Source organism: Anolis sagrei, chromosome 3 (assembly GCF_037176765.1).
Source record: "Anolis sagrei isolate rAnoSag1 chromosome 3, rAnoSag1.mat, whole genome shotgun sequence".
NCBI lineage: Eukaryota > Metazoa > Chordata > Lepidosauria > Squamata > Dactyloidae > Anolis > Anolis sagrei.
Window position 1 is genome coordinate 218,279,956 of NC_090023.1, and position 19,630 is coordinate 218,299,585.

General features: G+C 44.5%; 1 protein-coding gene across 2 annotated transcripts in view; it reads left to right on the plus strand.

The window, feature by feature from the left end:
• R3HCC1L (R3H domain and coiled-coil containing 1 like) overlaps positions 1-16,695 on the plus strand; it is a 49,204-nt gene extending 32,509 nt beyond the window's left edge. For both annotated transcript variants that reach the window (XM_060768203.2, XM_060768204.2), the window contains exons 3-7: positions 8,492-8,667; positions 9,116-9,186; positions 9,351-9,446; positions 11,810-11,950; positions 15,946-16,695. In XM_060768203.2, coding sequence (XP_060624186.2) covers positions 8,492-8,667; positions 9,116-9,186; positions 9,351-9,446; positions 11,810-11,950; positions 15,946-16,001 — 540 coding nt within the window. In that variant the 3' untranslated portion in view covers positions 16,002-16,695. The remainder of the gene's footprint in view (positions 1-8,491; positions 8,668-9,115; positions 9,187-9,350; positions 9,447-11,809; positions 11,951-15,945) is intronic.
• Positions 16,696-19,630: the final 2,935 nt, after the last annotated feature.

Sequence of the window (19,630 nt, forward strand, 5' to 3'; positions counted from 1 at the left end):
CACACACACACAAATGACTGTCCTTGCATGTGCATTTCATTACACATGTGTTTCCTCTTGATGGTGTTGTTCCTATATATCAAGGCAACCATGTCCTGTATAAGGAAAAATTTTGCAGAGGTGACATTCCCATTTCACAGAGCTCCATGACTCTGATGCTTTACGAAGCACTTTGGAGTGAGATGGGGAGAGGAGAATTATTTGCATGCCGGGAGACACCAGGAAAGGGCCAGGAGGGAATGGTTTAGATCAGCATTTCTCAGCTCGGAGGTCAGGACCCCTGGAAGGTTGCAAGGCGATGTCAGAGGGGTCGCTAAAGACCATCAGAAAACACAGTATTTTCTGTTGGTCATGGGGGTTCTGTGTGGGAAGTTTGGCCCAATTCTGTCGTTGGTGGTTCAGAATGCTCTTTGATTGTAGGTGAACTATAAATCCCAGCAACTACAACTCCCAAATTTCAAGGTCTGTTTTCCACAAACTCGACCAATGTTGATGTTTGGGCATATTGAGGATTCATGCCAAGTTTGATCCAGATCCATCATTGTTTGAGTCCACAGTGCTTTCTAAATGTAGGTGAACTACAACTCTAAAACTCAAGGTCAGTGCCCACCAAACCCTTCCAGTATTTTCTGTTGGTCATGGGAGTTCTGTGTACCTCTTTGGTTCAATTCCATCGTTGGTGGAGTTCAGAATGCTCTTTGATTGTAGGTGAACTAGAAATCCCAGCAACTGCAACTCCCAAATGACAAAATCAATCCCCACCCCCCACCCATCCCCACCAGTGTTCAAATTTGGGCATATCAGATATTTGTTCCAAATTTGGTCCAGTGAACAAAAATACATCCTGCATATCAGATATTTACATTACGATTTATAACAGTAGCAAAATGACAGTTATGAAGAAGTAACGAGAATAATTTTATGGTTGGGGGTCACCAGAACATGAGGAACTGTATTAAGGGGTCGCAGCATTAGGAAGGTTGAGAAACCACTGCTTTAGATTGTCAAGCTTAAAACGGTGTCTTTATATTTCTTTTTCTGTATGGCTATCTTTGCTGTACTGGCCTTGTTGGTGCAGCAGTGCAGCCACATGGTTGCACTTAAATGTACATAGTGTTCCTGTGCAGCTCTTGGAAAAGCTATCTTCCTCTGTTGCAGCACACAGGGTCTCTTAATAAGAGCCCTTTTTGAATCTGGGAGTTGTCCTTCACAGTGTACATTTTCCAAGCGGCTTCTCTTGTGGGACTTTTATTTTCAGTTCCTACAGACCAACTTGTAAGATTATGAATTCTGTGGTTTACAATCTTTTAAAATTTTAAATCAAGTCTTTGCTTGATTTACTGATACCAGTAAACTGTCGACATTAAAAAGCACTAATTTTAGAAAGTCAGGGATAATTTCCTTTCAATTATATTACATGCAACCTCTCCAAGCAAAGTGCAGCCAACTAAATTCAGAGAGTGAAGTTGCAGTAGCTGTGGCCAGTACTTTTAAAAAGAACCGGATGAGAGCTGCAAGCTGACTTGGGAAAGCTAAGGGGTAACTCAGGTCCCTTTTACACAGCTGTGTAACATCTACATTATCTGCTTTGACCTGGATTATATGGCAGTGTAGACTAAGATAATTAGTTCATATCAGACAATGTGGAATTGGAGCCCCCGGTGGCGCAGTGGGTTAAACCCTGTGCCGGCAGGACAGGTAGCAGGTTCGAATCCGGGGAGAGGCAGATGAGCTCCCTCTATCAGCTCCAGCTCCTCATGCGGGGACATGAGAGAAGCCTCCCACAAGGATGATAAAACATCAAAATCATCCGGGCGTCCCCTGGGCAACATCCTTGCAGACGGCCAATTCTCTCACACCAGAAGCAACTTGCAGTTTCTCAGGTTGCTCCTGACACACAAAAAATGTGGAATTGCCTTGATAACCTGGATTATCTGGCAGTTTAGAAGGGTCTTAAGATGACTTGGGCACTTTCAGGGGGTCCTACTATGATTTACACATTTCTTCAGCATCCTAACAACTAGTAACTTAATTACTGAGGAAGACTCCCAAGTATTCCCTTTGCAATGGTGAAGGACAGACCCAGACAATTTGCTTTTCATCTTTTAAAAGTTGAGACAAGATCTTGTTTGAAGCTTTCAAACAAGACAAAAATAATTGTGTTGTCGTTTTCTCAGAAGTGTTTTGTCAGAATCATACAAGAATATGTGAGGGCATTTGTTTAGGTCAGGCTTCCCCAATCTACTGCTCTCCCAGTGTGTTGGATTATAGTGCCCATTATCCCTCATCATGCGTGATCACCTTGCTGGAGATGGTTAGACTTGTAGCCCAACAATCTGCAGGGAAGTCAGATTTACAGAATATCTAGACCAGTATTCATGTCACACAATACTCTATTTTAGCAGTGTCATTGTCCTTTGTTGTCCTGGAACAAATCTTATACTCTTTCTCCCCTATGTACATCTACCTATCCCCATGTCAAGATGCGTCTCCCTCCTTGTTCTGTTCCAGAACTGGGTGTACTTCCAGGCCTCCCCAAGAGTTCTTTTGCTGCCAAATTCTGACACAAGTTACTGTTACAAGATAAGCTTTATAGATGATGCAGATGGTACACCGCAAGAAAACATCCCAGCACTTTTGCTGATGGGATCCAGCATCTCTTCACAGCCAGTGGTAGAATTGGGCTCCCAAAGATACCCAGCAGTCAAATTCCCCAGAACTGGTTATATGGGGCATGTCCTTCCAAGGTTAGAGCCAGTAGAAGATGGACTTCCAAGCACCATATAAAATGCAGAAGCAGTCAAAGAAATCAAAGTGCACAGACATGACCAATTTCCTCCCATTAGCAATAAGAAATGTCCAAGCAGGTTAGCAACAAAGGAAAAATTACTCCCTCAGGCCGCTTCCCCACAGCTGTATAAAATCCACATTGAATTGGTTTATATCGCAATATGGACTCAAATAATCCAGTTCAAAGCAGATATTGTAGATTATCTGCTTTGATATTCTGGGTTATATGGCTCTGCTCTCGTCCGTATTATCTTTTTTTTTTTTTTTTGCCTCAAACTACCGTGGTAATGCAAGAAGTATCAAAACAAGGTCACTGATATAAATTGACTTTTTCATGCCACTGGGCAGTGGTTAATATTTGGCCATGATCCTAAGTAGAACTCCAAAACCTATCTACCTGGTTGCAGAGAATGAACACAGTGTATTCTTAAAATAGTTATTATGCTTTCTCATAATTACATTAATGAATGACTGGGAATCATGCAGACCTCCATATGTCATTACACTTAAACTCCCAGCATTCTTTGCCATTGGCTTCGTTGATTAGAACTGCTGGTACTTGCAGTTCAACAACATTGGAACAACTTTGTGAATGCCATTCTTCATAAACACTGAGGCGCATACAACTGCTTTTATATAGGTACATGTATTCAGGATCCTTTTTTTTTTTTTTTTTTTTGGCTAGATTTGATTCTCTCATCCATCCAAGTTGGTGAACTTTGAGTCAGCTTGTTGAGCAAAAGCTGAGCTCTGTGTTCATGAAGTCGGTAGATTTTCTTTCTTGTAAGAGAAATTAGACAATGTAGTTTAAGCATGTCCTGGCAAAAGGGGGTTGTGCTAGAAATTCAGCTTAAAGAAGAAAAGTATTTTGATAATGAAAGAGAAGAAAGGACAGTAGCCAGGAAGAGGAACAGCACAAGATTTTTGTCAAGACCAATTATACCAAAGCTTGTACTTCTTTAATGAGGTACAAGATTTTGTGTGGATAAAACAGGACTTGGGTTGCAAACTGTGACAGATCTGGGGATGTGGAGTAGGCGGCATTCTTACCTCCCATAAAAAACCAGCATCAGAAGATGCAGAAAAATAAAAAAAAACATTAAAAGCTGCCAGTGGGGAATTACTCTAATAAAGAGTGCATTTCCTCTTTTAGTTACACCAGAATCTGCAACAATATTCATTATGTGATAAACCATTATTGTGGGTCAACCTACTTCTGTCCTACAGTGGATTATTCAAAGGAGTTTTATAAATTAGCAGGGGGAAGTGCTCTACTTGGGTTAAAACCCTTCTCTTTTAACTGCATGTACACCAGGAAGTTGGATATCAGAAGATTTTTGAGTATTCAGAAAAAGGTGGTAATGAAAATTTGCAAGCAGGCTTCCAGCAAAATCCAGGGTATGAGCTTTTTTTGCAGCTGTAACATAGTCACTGTGTTGATGTCAGTATGCACTTATGCATAACCCATTTGTGTTTTAAAAAGAAGAAGATGCTGTTAAAAATAGAGGGGGAAATGGCAATCTTGAGAAAACAAATCACGTCTAAATAAAGTTGTGTCTTTGCTATTACTTGCTCCATGAAAATGAAAAACTTAACCTAGTCCCTCACAATAAGGTCAGTGTGACTTATGTTGTATAAGGGCTTGTGTATTAAGGTTAGGAGTCTGTGAAAATGGGAATTAGTAGGACAGCCAGAAGATGTTGCCGTATTCATGCCAGAGGAGGTGTTCTGAATGGGTTTATGCTTTGGCTGTCAGCAGGCATGTCTACACAAGTCTGAGACAGGAGCAGTTCTATTTATTTGCGGACCATCCAATCCAGCCCTTTATCTTTCAGTCTAATTAGAAAATAACTTTGTATCCCCCTCATTCAAAAAGATATTATTTCTCCCAAGTCAGAACCAAAAAAATTAATCTATAACAGCTAATGTTTGTATTTGTATGTTTGGCACCATCAAAGAATATGGTTGTCTTTACAGACTTACGCATCCATGTAATTCTTTCAGTTAACCATAGAAACTGCCGTCATCCATGGAAATATAGTGTATCATGGGAAATCGTTTTTGGTAAACTCTGCCTGTTTTGGGAGGCTGAAACCTCCCAGCCCTCAGTGCATGCAGAATTAATACACTGGGAATTTGGAGGTTGTGCATTTATGTCTCTTGGCGAGATGGTCTTCTCATGGGAATGGGGCTTGTCCAAAACCTGTCATCGGCACCCTGTCTTTTGTTGGCTGTCTTCTCTGTCATGAATGCTAAGGAAACGAGCAGCAGTCAGCATGCTGCCCCGCTTGCTTGGAACATGTACCGTCACGGATAAATCTTGGAGAGCGTTGAGCCGTAGCAGACAGTCTTCATTTCCTGTGTCCTTTTGCTCCTTGCTGCCTGTGTATCCGCTGGCAAAGCCTTTCCCAGCACAGGACAAGCCTTGAACATTAGCGATCTCTGGGAAGGAGACTGTGAACAGGAGGCTGGGACTGTGTTAATGCAGCGCTTAGGGGGCACGGTTCCTGTAAGCAACCCAAGACAGGAAACTCCAGCTTTTAATGGGCTTGCCCTCTCAGTGGTGTGCAGATCGTTGCAAACATACTTGCAATAACATGATGCCATGCGCCCCATTGCATTACTTGATGCAATCTTGCACATCAAAGCTGCATAGACTAAAATTGCGCAGAGCACACCAAGTTTTAAGAAGCGCTTCCCCTCCTTCCCCTGTCTGTGGGCTCTGTAGACAAATTCCAATTTGTGTGTGTGGTGAACTGCAATGCTTGGATCTGTTGCCCTCTGCACTAAGCCAGCATTCCCTTTCTGTTGGCGTTTCTTCTGCTGGGTTTAGTGGTTTGTGAAGGGCAAGGTGCTCAAGCAGTGTGCTCTCTCCATGCTGTCTGGTATTCTGCCACACCATTGAGCATTATAAGGTCCCTGCTCCCGCAGGTCTGATTCTGCTGGACCTGGGTTCCAAATGCTCTGGTTCATACTTGGCCTCTGTTTAACCCATTGAGACACGCATTTCTTCCTGCCTTTCTTGCTATAACTTCATTCTTTCCCCCTTTTATTCTACCAGGCTCTGACTCACCCACAAATTTACCTTCCTTATCTGAATTACCATCTCTTATTGACTGAAGTGGCTGGAATTTATATACTCTCCATGGACAGCCCTGGCTTACGCTGGTCCTGGGTACTTGGGGAAGCAGACAGGAGTCTGCCTGAATTATAGACTCCCTTGCCAACGCAACGTGTGCTGATCTGTGCAGCTTAGGGACCCAGCGTGAGCGGTCTGTCTCTGCACAAATCACTGACAGCTGGGCCCAGCATCCAGCAATCAATCTCTCTCCATGTAGCCATGGGTGACTAGGCAGGCTTAGAGGTTGAAGGTTCATCAAGCCATCCCTTTGGAGCAGGGCTGCATGGTTAGGCCAAGGTAGAGAGTGTTGCCCATTGGGTCTTTCAGGTGCACATATGGGGTGAAAGGCCATTATTTCTCTGCCAACATTTTGGAGTATTGCTAGAGAGAACCCCAATATCTTTTCTGCCGGGGCAGCCATCGCATCAGCTTTTGGGGACCAAGATGACCATGGCAAGCAGTGCAGTTCTGTTGTGAATAGGAACAATAGTGTACTTGTTTATTAAAATATGTTTACATTGCTTTATAGCAGGGGTGGGGATCCTCAGACCCTGAAGTTCAATCTGGCCATCCCGAGATTCCAAAATAGCTATGGCATTTTCTTTATTGACACTTTCACTTGGTACTTTCCCAGCTGTTATATGGACCATTTTCCCCATTCTGAATGGATGGAATGTAGTTGCTGGCAGAAGCTAGCATTTGGGGGTATTTTGCCTTTGTGTTCCAGCCACCACCAGAATGCCACCTCCCCTCCTGGGAAGCTCCTCTGAAGTTAGATTTGACCCCCAAACTGAAAGTGGTTCTTTATCCTCATGTTACACAGTAGTGGGGGAAGTGTGATCTGCAGGCAGCACCCAACCCCAAACTACTTGGGAACATCTGAGGCCCACAGACCACCCATTTAAAAAACACTTCAGCTCAAAAATGCATTCAAAATAATAATAAAAGCAAATAGTAAAACATGGCAGTTTGACTCCCTTCCCCCTCCAATCCTAAAAACTATCAGGAAAAGGAAATGGTGTGATGGCACCTATACTCGTGCCAAGAAAGGCTGTGCCTCTCATGGGCAAAATGGCCCCGAAGCCCTCTGTAATTCCCTATCCCTGCTCTACAAGTATCCCAACATGGTGTGTGACAAATCAAATTTAATCACTGTCAAGTGGAGAACACTTTAAAAGGCAAAATAGAATAGATCCACGGAATTAATATATTGGAACTACTTGTCCAAACGATGATACTGAACAGAGCAGTCTAATCTCCAGTGGTGCTGTAGCTGAAAACACCTCATTCCACTTCTTCATCAGCCTTCAATTTTTGTAGGATAGTACAAAGTAGGTCCCTCAGAAGATAACCACAACTGACAGACAATTTCAGGTTCAGGTCATAACCCTTCAAGAATTCTGTTTGCAAGCCATTTTGAACTTTTGGAGTACTATAAACAGAACCTTGGGGTGCGCCTAGAAACAAACCAGAATCAGGTATATTTTAAACAAGACAGACATAATGTGATCAAAAAAGCAGACGCCAAAGCCTATTCTGGTTGTGACATATTTCACGAGCTGTATCTTCTGAGTATTTTTCATGGGCAACTGCACATGGAACACCCTGCAGTAATTGCCAAAAAACTAATTTCCCTTGGGAGTTGTTACTAGAGCTGGCTTACTTCATGCTTCCATTCTTTCCCATCCACAAGCAGTCAAACAACTGCTGGAGTTGGGAACCATGATACTGGAGTGTACCCTAGCACTTTCTGAACCTACTTTAGAGCTCATGTACACACCCCTCTGAATAGTTTATATCATTACCGGTTATTGATATGCATTAATGTGTTAATGTATTCTCAGGTTTGGAATCTGTTTGCACAGTAGCTTATCCTTGTGGAATAATTGTGTCCAGGTTTACTCCATATGGCCATTATTTCTCTCAGGTTGGGTCCCACCTGTCAATTCATCTCCATTCCCTTATCTATGTTAATTTTTCTGCTTTTGTCCAGATAATTACTGGTTATGTAAGCTGAGGTTTGCAGCTGTCTTCGAGAATCAGTTTTGGTGCTACTAATTCCCTGCTGTGCATTGTGTTGAAGGATCAATATGCATAAAGGCTAGGAGCAAGACCCCAGCAAATTCCCTTGACTCTTGGATCCTGAGAGCAAGGACCTAATCTTGTCTCCCCCAGATAGTCTGAGGGAGCCACCTCCCTAGACTTGGGAAAACAGCAGAGGCAAATGCTTAATGAGGGACGTATGCAAGCAGCAGGAGGCACCTGATCAATAACTCCCAATCTCCCCTGGGCCATCAATCCTTCTCCAGAGCATGAGCCCACGGCTCCATCAATCAGGCAGTGCACCCGCTCCCAGACTGCTAGCAGGCCCAGGGGCTGGGGCACGCCAAGGCGCTTGGCAGTCAGACGAAATGTGTATTACCTGTCATGTGAGAATTAGGGGAGGGGAGAAGATCATTTTGTTGAGGTAAGATCAGGGGCCCTTGATGGTTTGACTACTTTTAGGGAAAGTGTGAAACGAGCCTTCTGATCGGTAACCTGCACACTGGGCTGACTATTGTTCCTTGCCCCCTTTTTCAGCTGTCTGCCTGCACCCCAGCCACTACAGATTTGCAGGAGCCACGGTTTGACTACTATAACTACACTCCAGCAGACCTGGATTTGAGCGACTCTGAGCTGCCACACGTCATTGAGATCTACGACTTCCCAGCTGAGTTCCGTACAGAGGACCTGATGCGTGTCTTCTGCAGTTACCTGTGAGCAGGTTTTACTGCACCGTTCCCCTACACTGCCATTCTCTTTTAATGCTGAGGTTGAGGTCAGGGTTGGCAACAGAGCACATGGCACTTGCCCTCACTCTGAGCCTTCATTTTTCTGGGCCTGCCTACTTAAATACTCCCAAGGCTTTGCTGTTAGGGTGACTCCCATTGCTCCAGCTCACTGAGCAGCACTACTCTGGAGACATCCCACAATCCAGATCAAGCACCAGCCTTGATCCAAAAATGCTTGTGTTTGTACTGGTTCTGTTGCTGCTTCTCCATGTTTTGGGAATAATAACACCAGGTGTCCTTTTAGTGAGAATTTGAGAGGGAACATAAAATGCTTCTTGAGTTTTGCATGTTTTTTGAGCTTTTCTCGGGACTGCACAAAATTGCATTTTCACACAGAAATGCTGTGATACCTTTTTCTTTTCTCCCTTGCCAGGAAGAAAGGCTTTGACATTAAATGGGTAGATGACACGCATGCACTGGGCATCTTTTCCAGCCCCATCACAGGTATGGCCTGTTTCTAAGCACAGTTTGCCTTGGCGTCTGCTGGGCACCCTTTTTGGGACTTTGGTATCTGTCTGTCTGATGCCTGTTCACTGGGAAAGAAATGCAAGAGCCATGCTTAGCCTACTTCTTGGTATAATGCCTGGGTTTTTTTTTTCTTACCACAGCTCGGGATGCTCTCACTACCAAACACCTGATGGTGAAAACCCGCCCAATGTCACAGGCCACACGTGCTGCAAAGACCAAGGCTCGAGCTTATGCTGGTGAGAACAAGAGAGAGTTTGGAATAATTTTGTCCATCTTTTCCCCTTATCCACCCCCTCAAAAATCTGGTAACTTTTAGATATGTTGGCCTACAGCTGCAATCACTCCAATATGTACAAGTAGGTGTCACAATGTCTGAGGAGGTTGGAGGTTGAGAGGTTGGTCAGACCAGATCAGCCTGCATCATACAATTTTGAATATGCATGTTAGCCCCAGCTTCTGCCAACCTAGAAGTTCAAAAACATGCAAATGTGAGTAGCTCAATAGGTACTGCTCCGGCGGGAAGGTAACAGCGCTCCATGCAGTCATGCTGGCCTCATGACCTTGGAGGTGTCTGTGGACAATGCTGGCTCTTAGAAATGGAGATGAGCACCAACCCCCAGAGTCGGTCACGACTGGACCTAATGTCAGGGGAAAACCTTTACTAACCTTATGATCTCATTTTCCACTTCATCACACTAGAGAGAAAAATCCACTTAATATCCGGTTTCTGCCTTCTGCAGAATTCTGGGGTTTGTAGTTTAGTGAGGCTGTTAAAGGCTCCAGAAACCGGATTTTAAGTGGATTTTTTCTCTAGTGTGATGAGGCCTTTAGAAGCTAAGCAGCTTCTAGTGTTGGAAATAGCAGAAGTCTCTAGATAAGAATGGGGAAGAATCTTGCCTGAAACCCTCCCAAGCTGCCAATCAAATTTGATGGTACTCGGCTAATGGATCCATGATCTCACTTGATATAAGGCAGGTTTCTATGGTCTTTCTGTGTCCTGTGATCATGCAGATAGTATATATTATCTTTCTACAGATAGCAACAATGTTAATCCCAATGGTAGGTAATGATAGCAGAGAGGCTTTAGCTGCCCCAACTTCCTGAACCCATTATGTCCACACCTGTGAAAGGTTGTTTTGTGTACTTAAGAAATACCAGTAAAAATACCCACTTATCATGAAAATGGCTCTGCTTTAAGTCTCCTTCCCATTTATATTGGGTTTTCTGAATCCTTCCTGTCCAGCAAAGCATCTGGTAATGGAAAAGGGCCCATTGTTTTTTTCAAACTTTACAGTTTTAATAAGGATCCCTCGTGCTGGTTTGCTGGGTCATCCCTTTAGCTATACTGACTCCCAGATCTCTACATCAATTCAGTCCTGAACTGAAGAGAGAAAATAAGTGTGTTGGTTTCCCAGTTTCATGCTTGGCAGCATTTGGCAAATTGAAAGGTGCATAGTATTGGCCAGTGTCCATAGCTTGTTTGCAGGGTAAAATTGTGGAAGAAAGAGACTGGGAGCATGGGCACAACTGGGCCAAGTGCTATGTAGTTAGAGGAAAACAACTTCCAGGCAATTGCATGTAGTTTATTCCCATCTCCTTGCCATCACACTTACTCTTAGAAGGTGCATTTCTTAGGCGATCCCTCGTTGGATGAGTAGGATAGTCTTCCAGGATCAGGATTCTTGTGGATCTGTAGGTGACTGTGGAGCCCTATTCTTGACCTGCATCTTCTCCCGCAGTGAGGGCATTGGTTTCCAGGTGGAAGGCGGTCTTGGTCGGGGTTGGCTTGATGCGCCTTCCTCTTGGCACATTTCTCTCTTTCACCCTCCATTCGTGCCTCTTCAAATTCTGCAGCACTGCTGGTCACAGCTGACCTCCAGCTGGAGCACTCAAGGGCCAGGGCTTCCCAGTTCTCAGTGTCTATTGAATATCATTCCTTTGGTACCTACTTCAGCCTGAGGGATACTGTTCCATTATGTGGGCAGAGCCTGAAAGGGAGTCTAGACAGAGAAGGATAGTCCATTTTACCAGGGGGGGGTGTTGAACAGTATGCCAATTTCCCCCTGTTTTCCTGTTATTTCCCTCACCTGTGTTGCTGTTGTGGAAACATGGGAAGTGTTTGTGTGTGTTATGACATTGGAAGTGCCTGTGTGTGTTTGGGGGGGGGGGGATAGCCAGAGAAAATGGGGGAAATGGTTTTTCTCCTTCAAATCCCAGAAATCCTAACAGCTGGTAAACTGGCTGGGATTTCTGGGAGTTGAAGGCCAAAACACTTGGGTCCCATAGGTTGAGAACCACTGACCTCGGCTCCCTTTTAGAGTCCACCCACATAATGGAGCAGTACTGCCTGATGTTCATGAGGAAATCTATTGAGTGTGCTTTTACTCTCTTTCAATATTCTGCTAGCTGTGTGGCAGAAGGGAGCAGTCAGATCTTGACTGGGGTTTTGTCTTTCCCCCCCTTCTTAACATGCATCTAGTTTCATTTCAAGCGAAGTAGGGCTTGAGGAAGAACTGATCTGTTAATTCCTATCTTCTTGGGAAGATGGGTGTAGTTGTGTCTCAAAACACCTTTGTTGCTTCCTTGTTGAACCTTCTAGAGTTCCTGCAGCCAGCCAAAGAGCGCCCAGAGACTTCAGCTGCGCTGGCCAGGAGACTGGTGACTGGAGCTCTTGGAGTGCGGAGCAAGCAAAGTAAGGAAGAACGTGAAGCTGAACGCAAGCAGTTACAAGCTGCCCGAGGTAAGCTTCAGGGTGTAGTAACACTGCAGGGTTGGTCTGAGGTGATTGAGAGAACAGCTGATATTGGATTGCAGAGGAGGCAAGTGTGTGTGATGTCAGTGATTGAGGCTGCCGTGTTGTAGAGAGCAGGTGAAGGGGTGCTGTGGATCTTGCCCTGTCTCAGCTTCAGGCTGCTCTGCTCTCACTTACTAGCCACGTTCTGGGCATCCCTGGGGAGTCTGCTTGGCCTAGCTCTCTGCTGCAAAGCAGGATGACACGTCCACTACTCAACCTGCCACAGTTCCCACTGCTGTCACACAGCCTGTCCTGCCTGCTTACATACTCGGGGGAAACACCCAAGCCGCCAGTGGATTCCTCTGTATCTGAGTGTTGAAACACCATGTATACTGTACTGATGTAGAAAGGATATAGAATCATAGAGTTGGAAGAGACCTCATGGGCCATCCAGTCCAACCCTCTGCCAAGAAGCAGGAATATCGCATTCAAAGCACCCCTGACAGATGGCCATCCAGCCTCTGTTTAAAAGCTCCCAAAGAAGGAGCCTTCACCACACTCTGGGGCAGTGAGTTTCACTGCTGAATGGCTCTCACAGTCAGGAGGTTCTTCCTCATGTTCAGATGGAATCTCCTTTCTTGTAGTTTGAAGCCATTGTTCTGCGTCCTAGTCTCCGGAGAAGCAGAGGATGTAAGGATGTAGAAGACAGAATCACTTGAATGTGAGGTTGTTTGGAGCTTGGAAATGTTCCTTGTTTAGACTACAATTCCCCGCTCAGCATGGCCATACCCCTGCTGGTAGGGGGATTCTAATAGTTCTCATCGAGAAAGTTAACTTTCCCAACCTCTGGGTAAAGAGAACATTCCCTGCTAATGTCCAGTGAAAGGGGATATCTTACAGAGGAAATAATAGTTTTTGCTTTCCCAGCATGGTCCTGGCTACAATGAGTCCAGAGAAAGATGGCTCCTCCTTGGCCATCCAGTTGCCCCTTGCTTATTGTATTCATTAATGACCCTGTCCCTTTTTGGTGTGATGGCAGCTGGCTCGCCGCCTGCCCTTCAGCTGCACTAGCCCGATAACAGTGATGGAGCGTGCAGGCCTGACTAGAGGAATGCACAGGTTTGTCATACTTGCTTTGAAACCATAATGAGATCAGCAAGGTCTTTGCACGTTCCCAGTCTGTCTTTCTCTTTTTTCTGGGAACTCGTGTTGGGGAGAGAGACCAGCAGGAGCTACCCAGGGCACAGCTACCTAGAGACATGTGCAAATGAATTATCCCCATAAGAAAGGAGTTCCCTTGCGCATAATGGGAGCTCTTAGCCCCCTGTTTGTAATGGGATATCCTGATATATCCAGTCTTCATATGAATCCAACTAGTTTAGCTCCCATCCTTCATCCCAGGGGGTTCTACGGAGTTTGGATCTGTTGGGGAATCTGAGCTGTTAGGCTCAAAATAACATTCAGTTGGGGTGATTCCACCATAAACATAGCAGAGTACAAGAAGTAAACGTCATAACCAGCAGAAACTTAGGTGTAGTGGAATTGAGATAGCCTTCTATATCTTAGGATGGATCAGGATTGCAGAGTCAGAACTTTAGGTTCCAAAATCTTTATTGAAGTAAAAGAAATACATTCTAGATAGAAAAGGTCTTGGAGCTAACTAGCTTACTAAATCTCATCTTCTAAAGCAGGGATCCTCAAACTAAGGCCTGGGGGCCGGATGCGGCCCTCCAAGGTCATTTACCTAGCCCTTTCTCAGGGTCAATCTAATTCTGAAATGACTTGAAAGCACACAACAACAACAATCCTATGTCATCACCTAAAAGCAGGCGCACACTTACCATTGACATTCTAATAAGTTTATATTTGCTAAAATTGTTCTTCATTATAATTATTGTATTGTTTTTAAGTGTATAGGAATTCATTCGTGTTTTGTTTTTTCAAATTATAATCCGGCCCTCCACTAGTTTGAGGGACTGTGACCTGGCCCTCTATTTAAAAAGTTTGAGGACCCTTGTTCTAAAGAAATAAAAGAGGTAAAAAGTTTTTAAAAATCCATGCAGCTATATTTTGCCTGAAAAGAGAGGCAAAATGTGTCCTTACTGGAAGGAAGAAAAGACAGAAGAGACAATGGTGGAGACCACATGGTCAATCCAGGGAAATAAAACTTAAAGAGAAAGTTCCCTCACATAATTCAATTCCTATATCATCAAAGGGGGTGGGGGTGGAGAGAGAGTGGCTAGCAGGAGGAGTAAAGACAGAACCCTTTTGGGAAACATGCATTGGTAAAGTGGAGAAAGGAATCCCTCAGCTTAATCCTACAACCTGGAAGGCTCTGAACATGCTGTGTTCTGGCAACACAAGATGCAGAGCTTAAGAAATGGGGCTACAAAGTGGAGTCCATGACATGCGAGTGTGGAGAAGAGCAAACCACAGATCATCTATTACAATTCAACTTGAGCCCTGCCACATGCACAATGGGGGACCTTCTCACAGCAACACCAGAGGCACTCCAAGTGGCCAGCTTCTGGTCAAAGGACATTTAGCATAATGCCAAGTTTTTAAAACTTTGTGTTTTCAAAACTTGGCATGATACGATAAATAAATAAATATCCTATCTCTAGCTACTCGTTGAGATCTGGAAACATGATGACACTTGTGCAATCCAGCAATGAAACCCAACACTGAACAACTACTTTTGTGTGTGTCACGAATGAGTTAGCAGTCATTCTGTGAGTTTCCAGCTTCTCAAGTAGCCTCTTCTCTCCGTGATGATTCTCCTCAATTAAGAACTCCCCCGCCTGTTTCCTCCTTGCTCCTTCTCCCCATGGAGTGCTCTTAGGCAAACTCTTTTGTGAAATGTTTGTTCCTCGGCTGTCTCCTGCCCGATTGTTCTTTTGAAACTGAAGCATAAGAGTTGATTACTGCAGGTCTCTATGACATTTCCTGCATAATCAGAAGTTGTTAAAGATGGTTTTTTATCTGTAGCTTTAGTCCGTCTCTCCCTTCTGAATAGGATCTGTATCCAATAATTGCTGCCTTGTTTCCAGAGCTATTACCATTGCTGGTGAGGGTATGTGCCCCGTGAACACAGCATTTTTGGAATAATTTCACATCAGACATGTATAATGCATAATGCTAAGGTTATCGTATCCTTATTCATTATCTCCTATTTCTTTTTTTAAAAGCTGTATTTCATTAGGTCTGTATATATGCAGATGCCTCTCCTTCGATCCACATAAGAGCAGAGATTGTTCGATTTCATATTCCTTTTTGTTGTATCCACTGAGTAGGAGCAATGGCATCCCTGAAACTGCAAGATCAGTTTACGACTCTCAGTAGATGCCTTTGAGAGAGGAGGCGCAGGGCGATGGGGCATTCCTATCTGTCAGTCACTCCAGAAAAAATGGTGTAGGGAAAAATAATGAGGTCATGCCCAGTCCGCAGATTGTGGTTTTGAACACTAGGTGGCGCTCCTGTCTTGCCTTCTGCTGTATGGAACTGGACTGGTAGCAAGGGCCAGCTGCAGGAGGCAGTGTAAGTCATGCATAGGAATAGCTCATTTATTTTAATTGCCACTGCCAACTTTGCAGTTCCCCTGTTCTTTTCTGCTCACTAGCCTTTCCCTTGGGTCATCAAGCAGGGTCTCCAATTCTAGCAGAGGTGAGATGCCGCTCGCTGGATTGTTCCATGTATCTGCAGGTTAAAAATGAGTCTCAGGGACATTGCATAGCGTGGCTGAGATGCAAAGAAGGATATCCATCTGCAAGGAGGCTGGTGTAGGGTGTGCTACTCCGAGTGCCAGCAGGATGGTCAACCTCAGTTTGTTTAGGCAAAATGGTGTGGCATGCCACAGAGACACAGCCTAATGTGCTAAGAAGTGGAGAGGGAGTGTGCCAAGGCCATGGAAAAGGTTAATGATCTCATGCCTCATCCCTGCATGGATGGACCTGCCCCACCCCATGTGGCACCTGCTTCTTCTGTCACTTTTCTCCTCACAGAACGGAAGCGCCTGGAGGCCAAGCAGAGGGAAGATGCCTGGGAGGGCCGTGAGTGAGCTGACGCCTATGCAAGGAAATGGGAAGAGAGATGACAATGCTCCCTTGAGATTGGCACAGAGGCGCAATTTGTGTTTGCATTGGTGGGGAAGTCCTACCATGGCATTTGGGGTGAGCAGCAAGGCACAAGCATGTTGTGGCCATTCTTGAGTAGAGAGAGTGATATATATGCTCAGAGAGAGTGATATATATATGCTCAGGCAAACATCCTTCCTGAGTTTGTCTGACAACTTGAAAGAGATGGGCGAGAGGCTGGCAGTGCCTCAAGAACAGGTGTGGGCAAACTTTGGCCCTCCAGGTGTTTTGGACTTCAACTCCCAGAATTCCTAACAGCCTATCAGCTGTTAGGAATTCTGGGAGTTGAAGTCCAAAACACCAGTCTGCCCATGTCTGATCAAGAAGAATTGGGCATTGGGGCCAAAGCCTTGTGGGCTTTATGGCTACCACAGAGATGTAATCCTAAGGCCTAATCACTGTTAAGTTGAACGTTTTGGATTCAGTTTCAACCTGTTCTGTGGGCAGCAGACAGACTCCAGAGCAGCCCTGTGTTCAATGGAACTGGATTAAGATGCAGCAATTTTTAAAGAATTGATCAATTTGGGTGGCCAAATGGGCCCACTATTGCCTTTACTATTAAAACTTGTTTTTGTTTGATGTATTTTAAGAAAACCAATAAAAATATATATTTCAAAAGTTTGTTTTTTCTTTTACACAATGTCATGTGTCTGTGTGATTCTACCCATCTTCCCTCCTTGCATATTACTATTGGGTCATTCCATGAGCTGATTCCTGCAGTTAGTCCCAGTTCACCTAGACCAGGGATATCAAACTAATTTTCACTGAGATCAGCCATAAGATCAGCCTTATGGTTGAATGTAACTAAATTGCCCTGGCATTGGAAATATAATACATGGCACTATACAAATAAATGAACAACAACAACAATATAAAAATGAAACTATCTTGGGTTGCTGTGAGTTTTCTGGGCTGTATGGGGGCTGTCCAGTTTTCCGGACTGTCCAGAAGCATTCTCTCCTGATGCTTCGTCCACATCTATCGCAGGCATCCTCAAAGGTTGAGGGGTCTGTTGGAAACTAAGCAAGTGAGGTTTATATATCTGTGGAATTTCCAGGGTGGGAGAAAGAAATCTTGTCTGCTTCAGGAAGCAAAAACCTCCCAACAAAGGATTCCCTCAGGCAGGAATCAGCCAGGCTTTGAAGCGGAAAGGCCATTAGATGCTAATCAAGGTGGTCTGTTGCAACATTCATACTTGCCTCAAGCAGACAAGAGTTCTTTCTCCCACCCTGGACAATCCACAGATATATAAACTTCACTTGCCTAGTTTCCAACAGACCTCACAACCTCTGAGGATGCCTGCCATAGATGCAGGTGAAACATCAGGAGATAATGCTTCTGGAACATAGCCATACAGCCGGAAAACTCACAGCAACCCAGTGATTCCAGCCATGAAAGCCTTCGAAAACACATTGAAACTATCTTGCTCTGGCACCAAAAGCTTAAAACAGCGCTATATGAATAAATGGATAAATTAATGATAGTGATGATTATAGTAATAATAGAAAGATGAAACTATGTTGCTGTGTTGAAAACCTAAAACACCTCCCACATGAAAGCCACTCACTGATTACCGATGTCAGTTCAAACCTCATGTATCTCATTATCCCCAGATCTTCTGTGACAAGAGCAAAGTGGTGGGAGCCATCTTTCATCAAATTTCCCTACTAATTTGTGCCACAGAGTGAGGGCCACTGTATTCTGCCTCAGCTAAGAGGGGAATGGGCCAGGCATGGGCATGCCTTTTTAAAGTATTCATCTCCAGCTCTGGCCCCTCAGGGAAAAGGATACCTGGGCTTGGGGGGCAAGAAGAGAGAGACTGCCACCTGCCTTATGTGCTGTGCCTGCTGGAGCCTCACCCAGACATTTGATCCCTAACTGTGAAAGGCAATTTGCATTCAGCATCCTCTCAACACAGCCAAAGCAGCAACACCACCTCCTTTTCCTGTTCTCCTGTAACCTCCAGGACATCAGACGCTACAAAGAGGGAAATGGTCTCCAGCTGGAAACATGCTCCCTCATAACTAGGTTCCTCCTGTGTTTGGCATGCAGAGGATGTAAACAGTGCTTGGCACAGGGGGCAGTGCCAGCAAAGGGAAGATCCGGACCTTGCAGGCCACATAAAATGAGGTGGTAGGCCAGATTCAGCCCACAGGTCTTGAGTTTGACACATGTGACCTAGACTGATTGAATCAATCTTTGAATGGTAAGGCAACATATAGGTAAATCTCACTGAGTCAATCGGGTTGTTCTAGTTGAGAGTCACAATAGTATTCAGATATAGTATGTCCTACATCTATTTCTGTTTTATTGACTATTCTAAGGCCTTTGACTGTGTAGACTAGTGGTTTTCAACCTGTGGGTCCCCTGATGTTTTGGCCTTCAACTCCCAGAAATCCTAACAGCTGGTAAACTGGCTGGGATTTCTGGGAGTTATAGGCCAAAACACCTGAGGAGCCACAGGTTGAGAACCACTGGTGTAGACCATAATAAATTGTGGCATGTTCTGTCAGTTTGTCTGTCTCCTGAGGAATCTGTATTAAGATCAATTAGCAACAGTAAGAGCAGACCATGGAACAACAGACTGGTTCAAGATTGGAAAAGGAGTCCAGCAGAGGTGTGTACTAGCACCCGACCTATTTAACTTGTATGCAGAACACATCATGCGATGTGCAGGGTTTGAAAAATCCAAGGCTGGAGTTAAAATTGCTGGAAGAAACATTAACACCCTCAGATATGCAGATGATACCACTTTGATGGCTAAAGGTGAGGAGGAGCTGAGGAGCCTTCTAACCAAGGTGAAAGAAGAAAGTGCAAAAGCTGGGTTACAGTTAAACATGAACAAAACCAAGATTATGGCAACCAGACTGATTGATAACTGGCAAATAGAGGGAGAAAACATGAAGGCAGTGACAGACTTTGTATTTCTAGGCACAAAGATTACTGCAGATGCAGACTGCAGCCAGGATATCAGAAGACATTTACTTCTTGGGAGGAGAGCAATGACCAATCTTGAAAAATAGTGAAGAGTAGAGACATCACACTGGCAACGAAGATCCGCATAGTTAAAGAAATGGTATTCCCTGTAGTAACCTATGGATGTGAGAGCTGAACCATAAGGAAGGCTGAGCGAAGGAAGATAGACGCTTTTGAACTGTGGTGCTGGAAGGAAATTCTGAGAGTGCCTTGGACCGCAAGAAGATCCAACCAGTCCATACTTCAGGAAATAATGCCAAACTGCTTGCTCGAGGGAAGAATATTAGAGCCAAAGATGAAGTACTTTGGCTACATAATGAGAAGGCAGAAAAGCTTGGAGAAGATAATGATGCTGGGGGAAATGGAAGGAAAAAGGAAGGGAGGGCAACCAAGGGCAAGATGGATGGTATCCTTGAAGTGACTGGCTTGACTCTGAAGGAACTGGGGGTGGCCACAGCTGACAAAGAGATCTGGCATGGGCTTGTCCATGAGGTCATGAAGTGTCGGAAGCGACTGAACGAAAAAACAACAAACTTACTAAAATTGTGGCTGTTCTACACTGAGCAAAAACAGATAA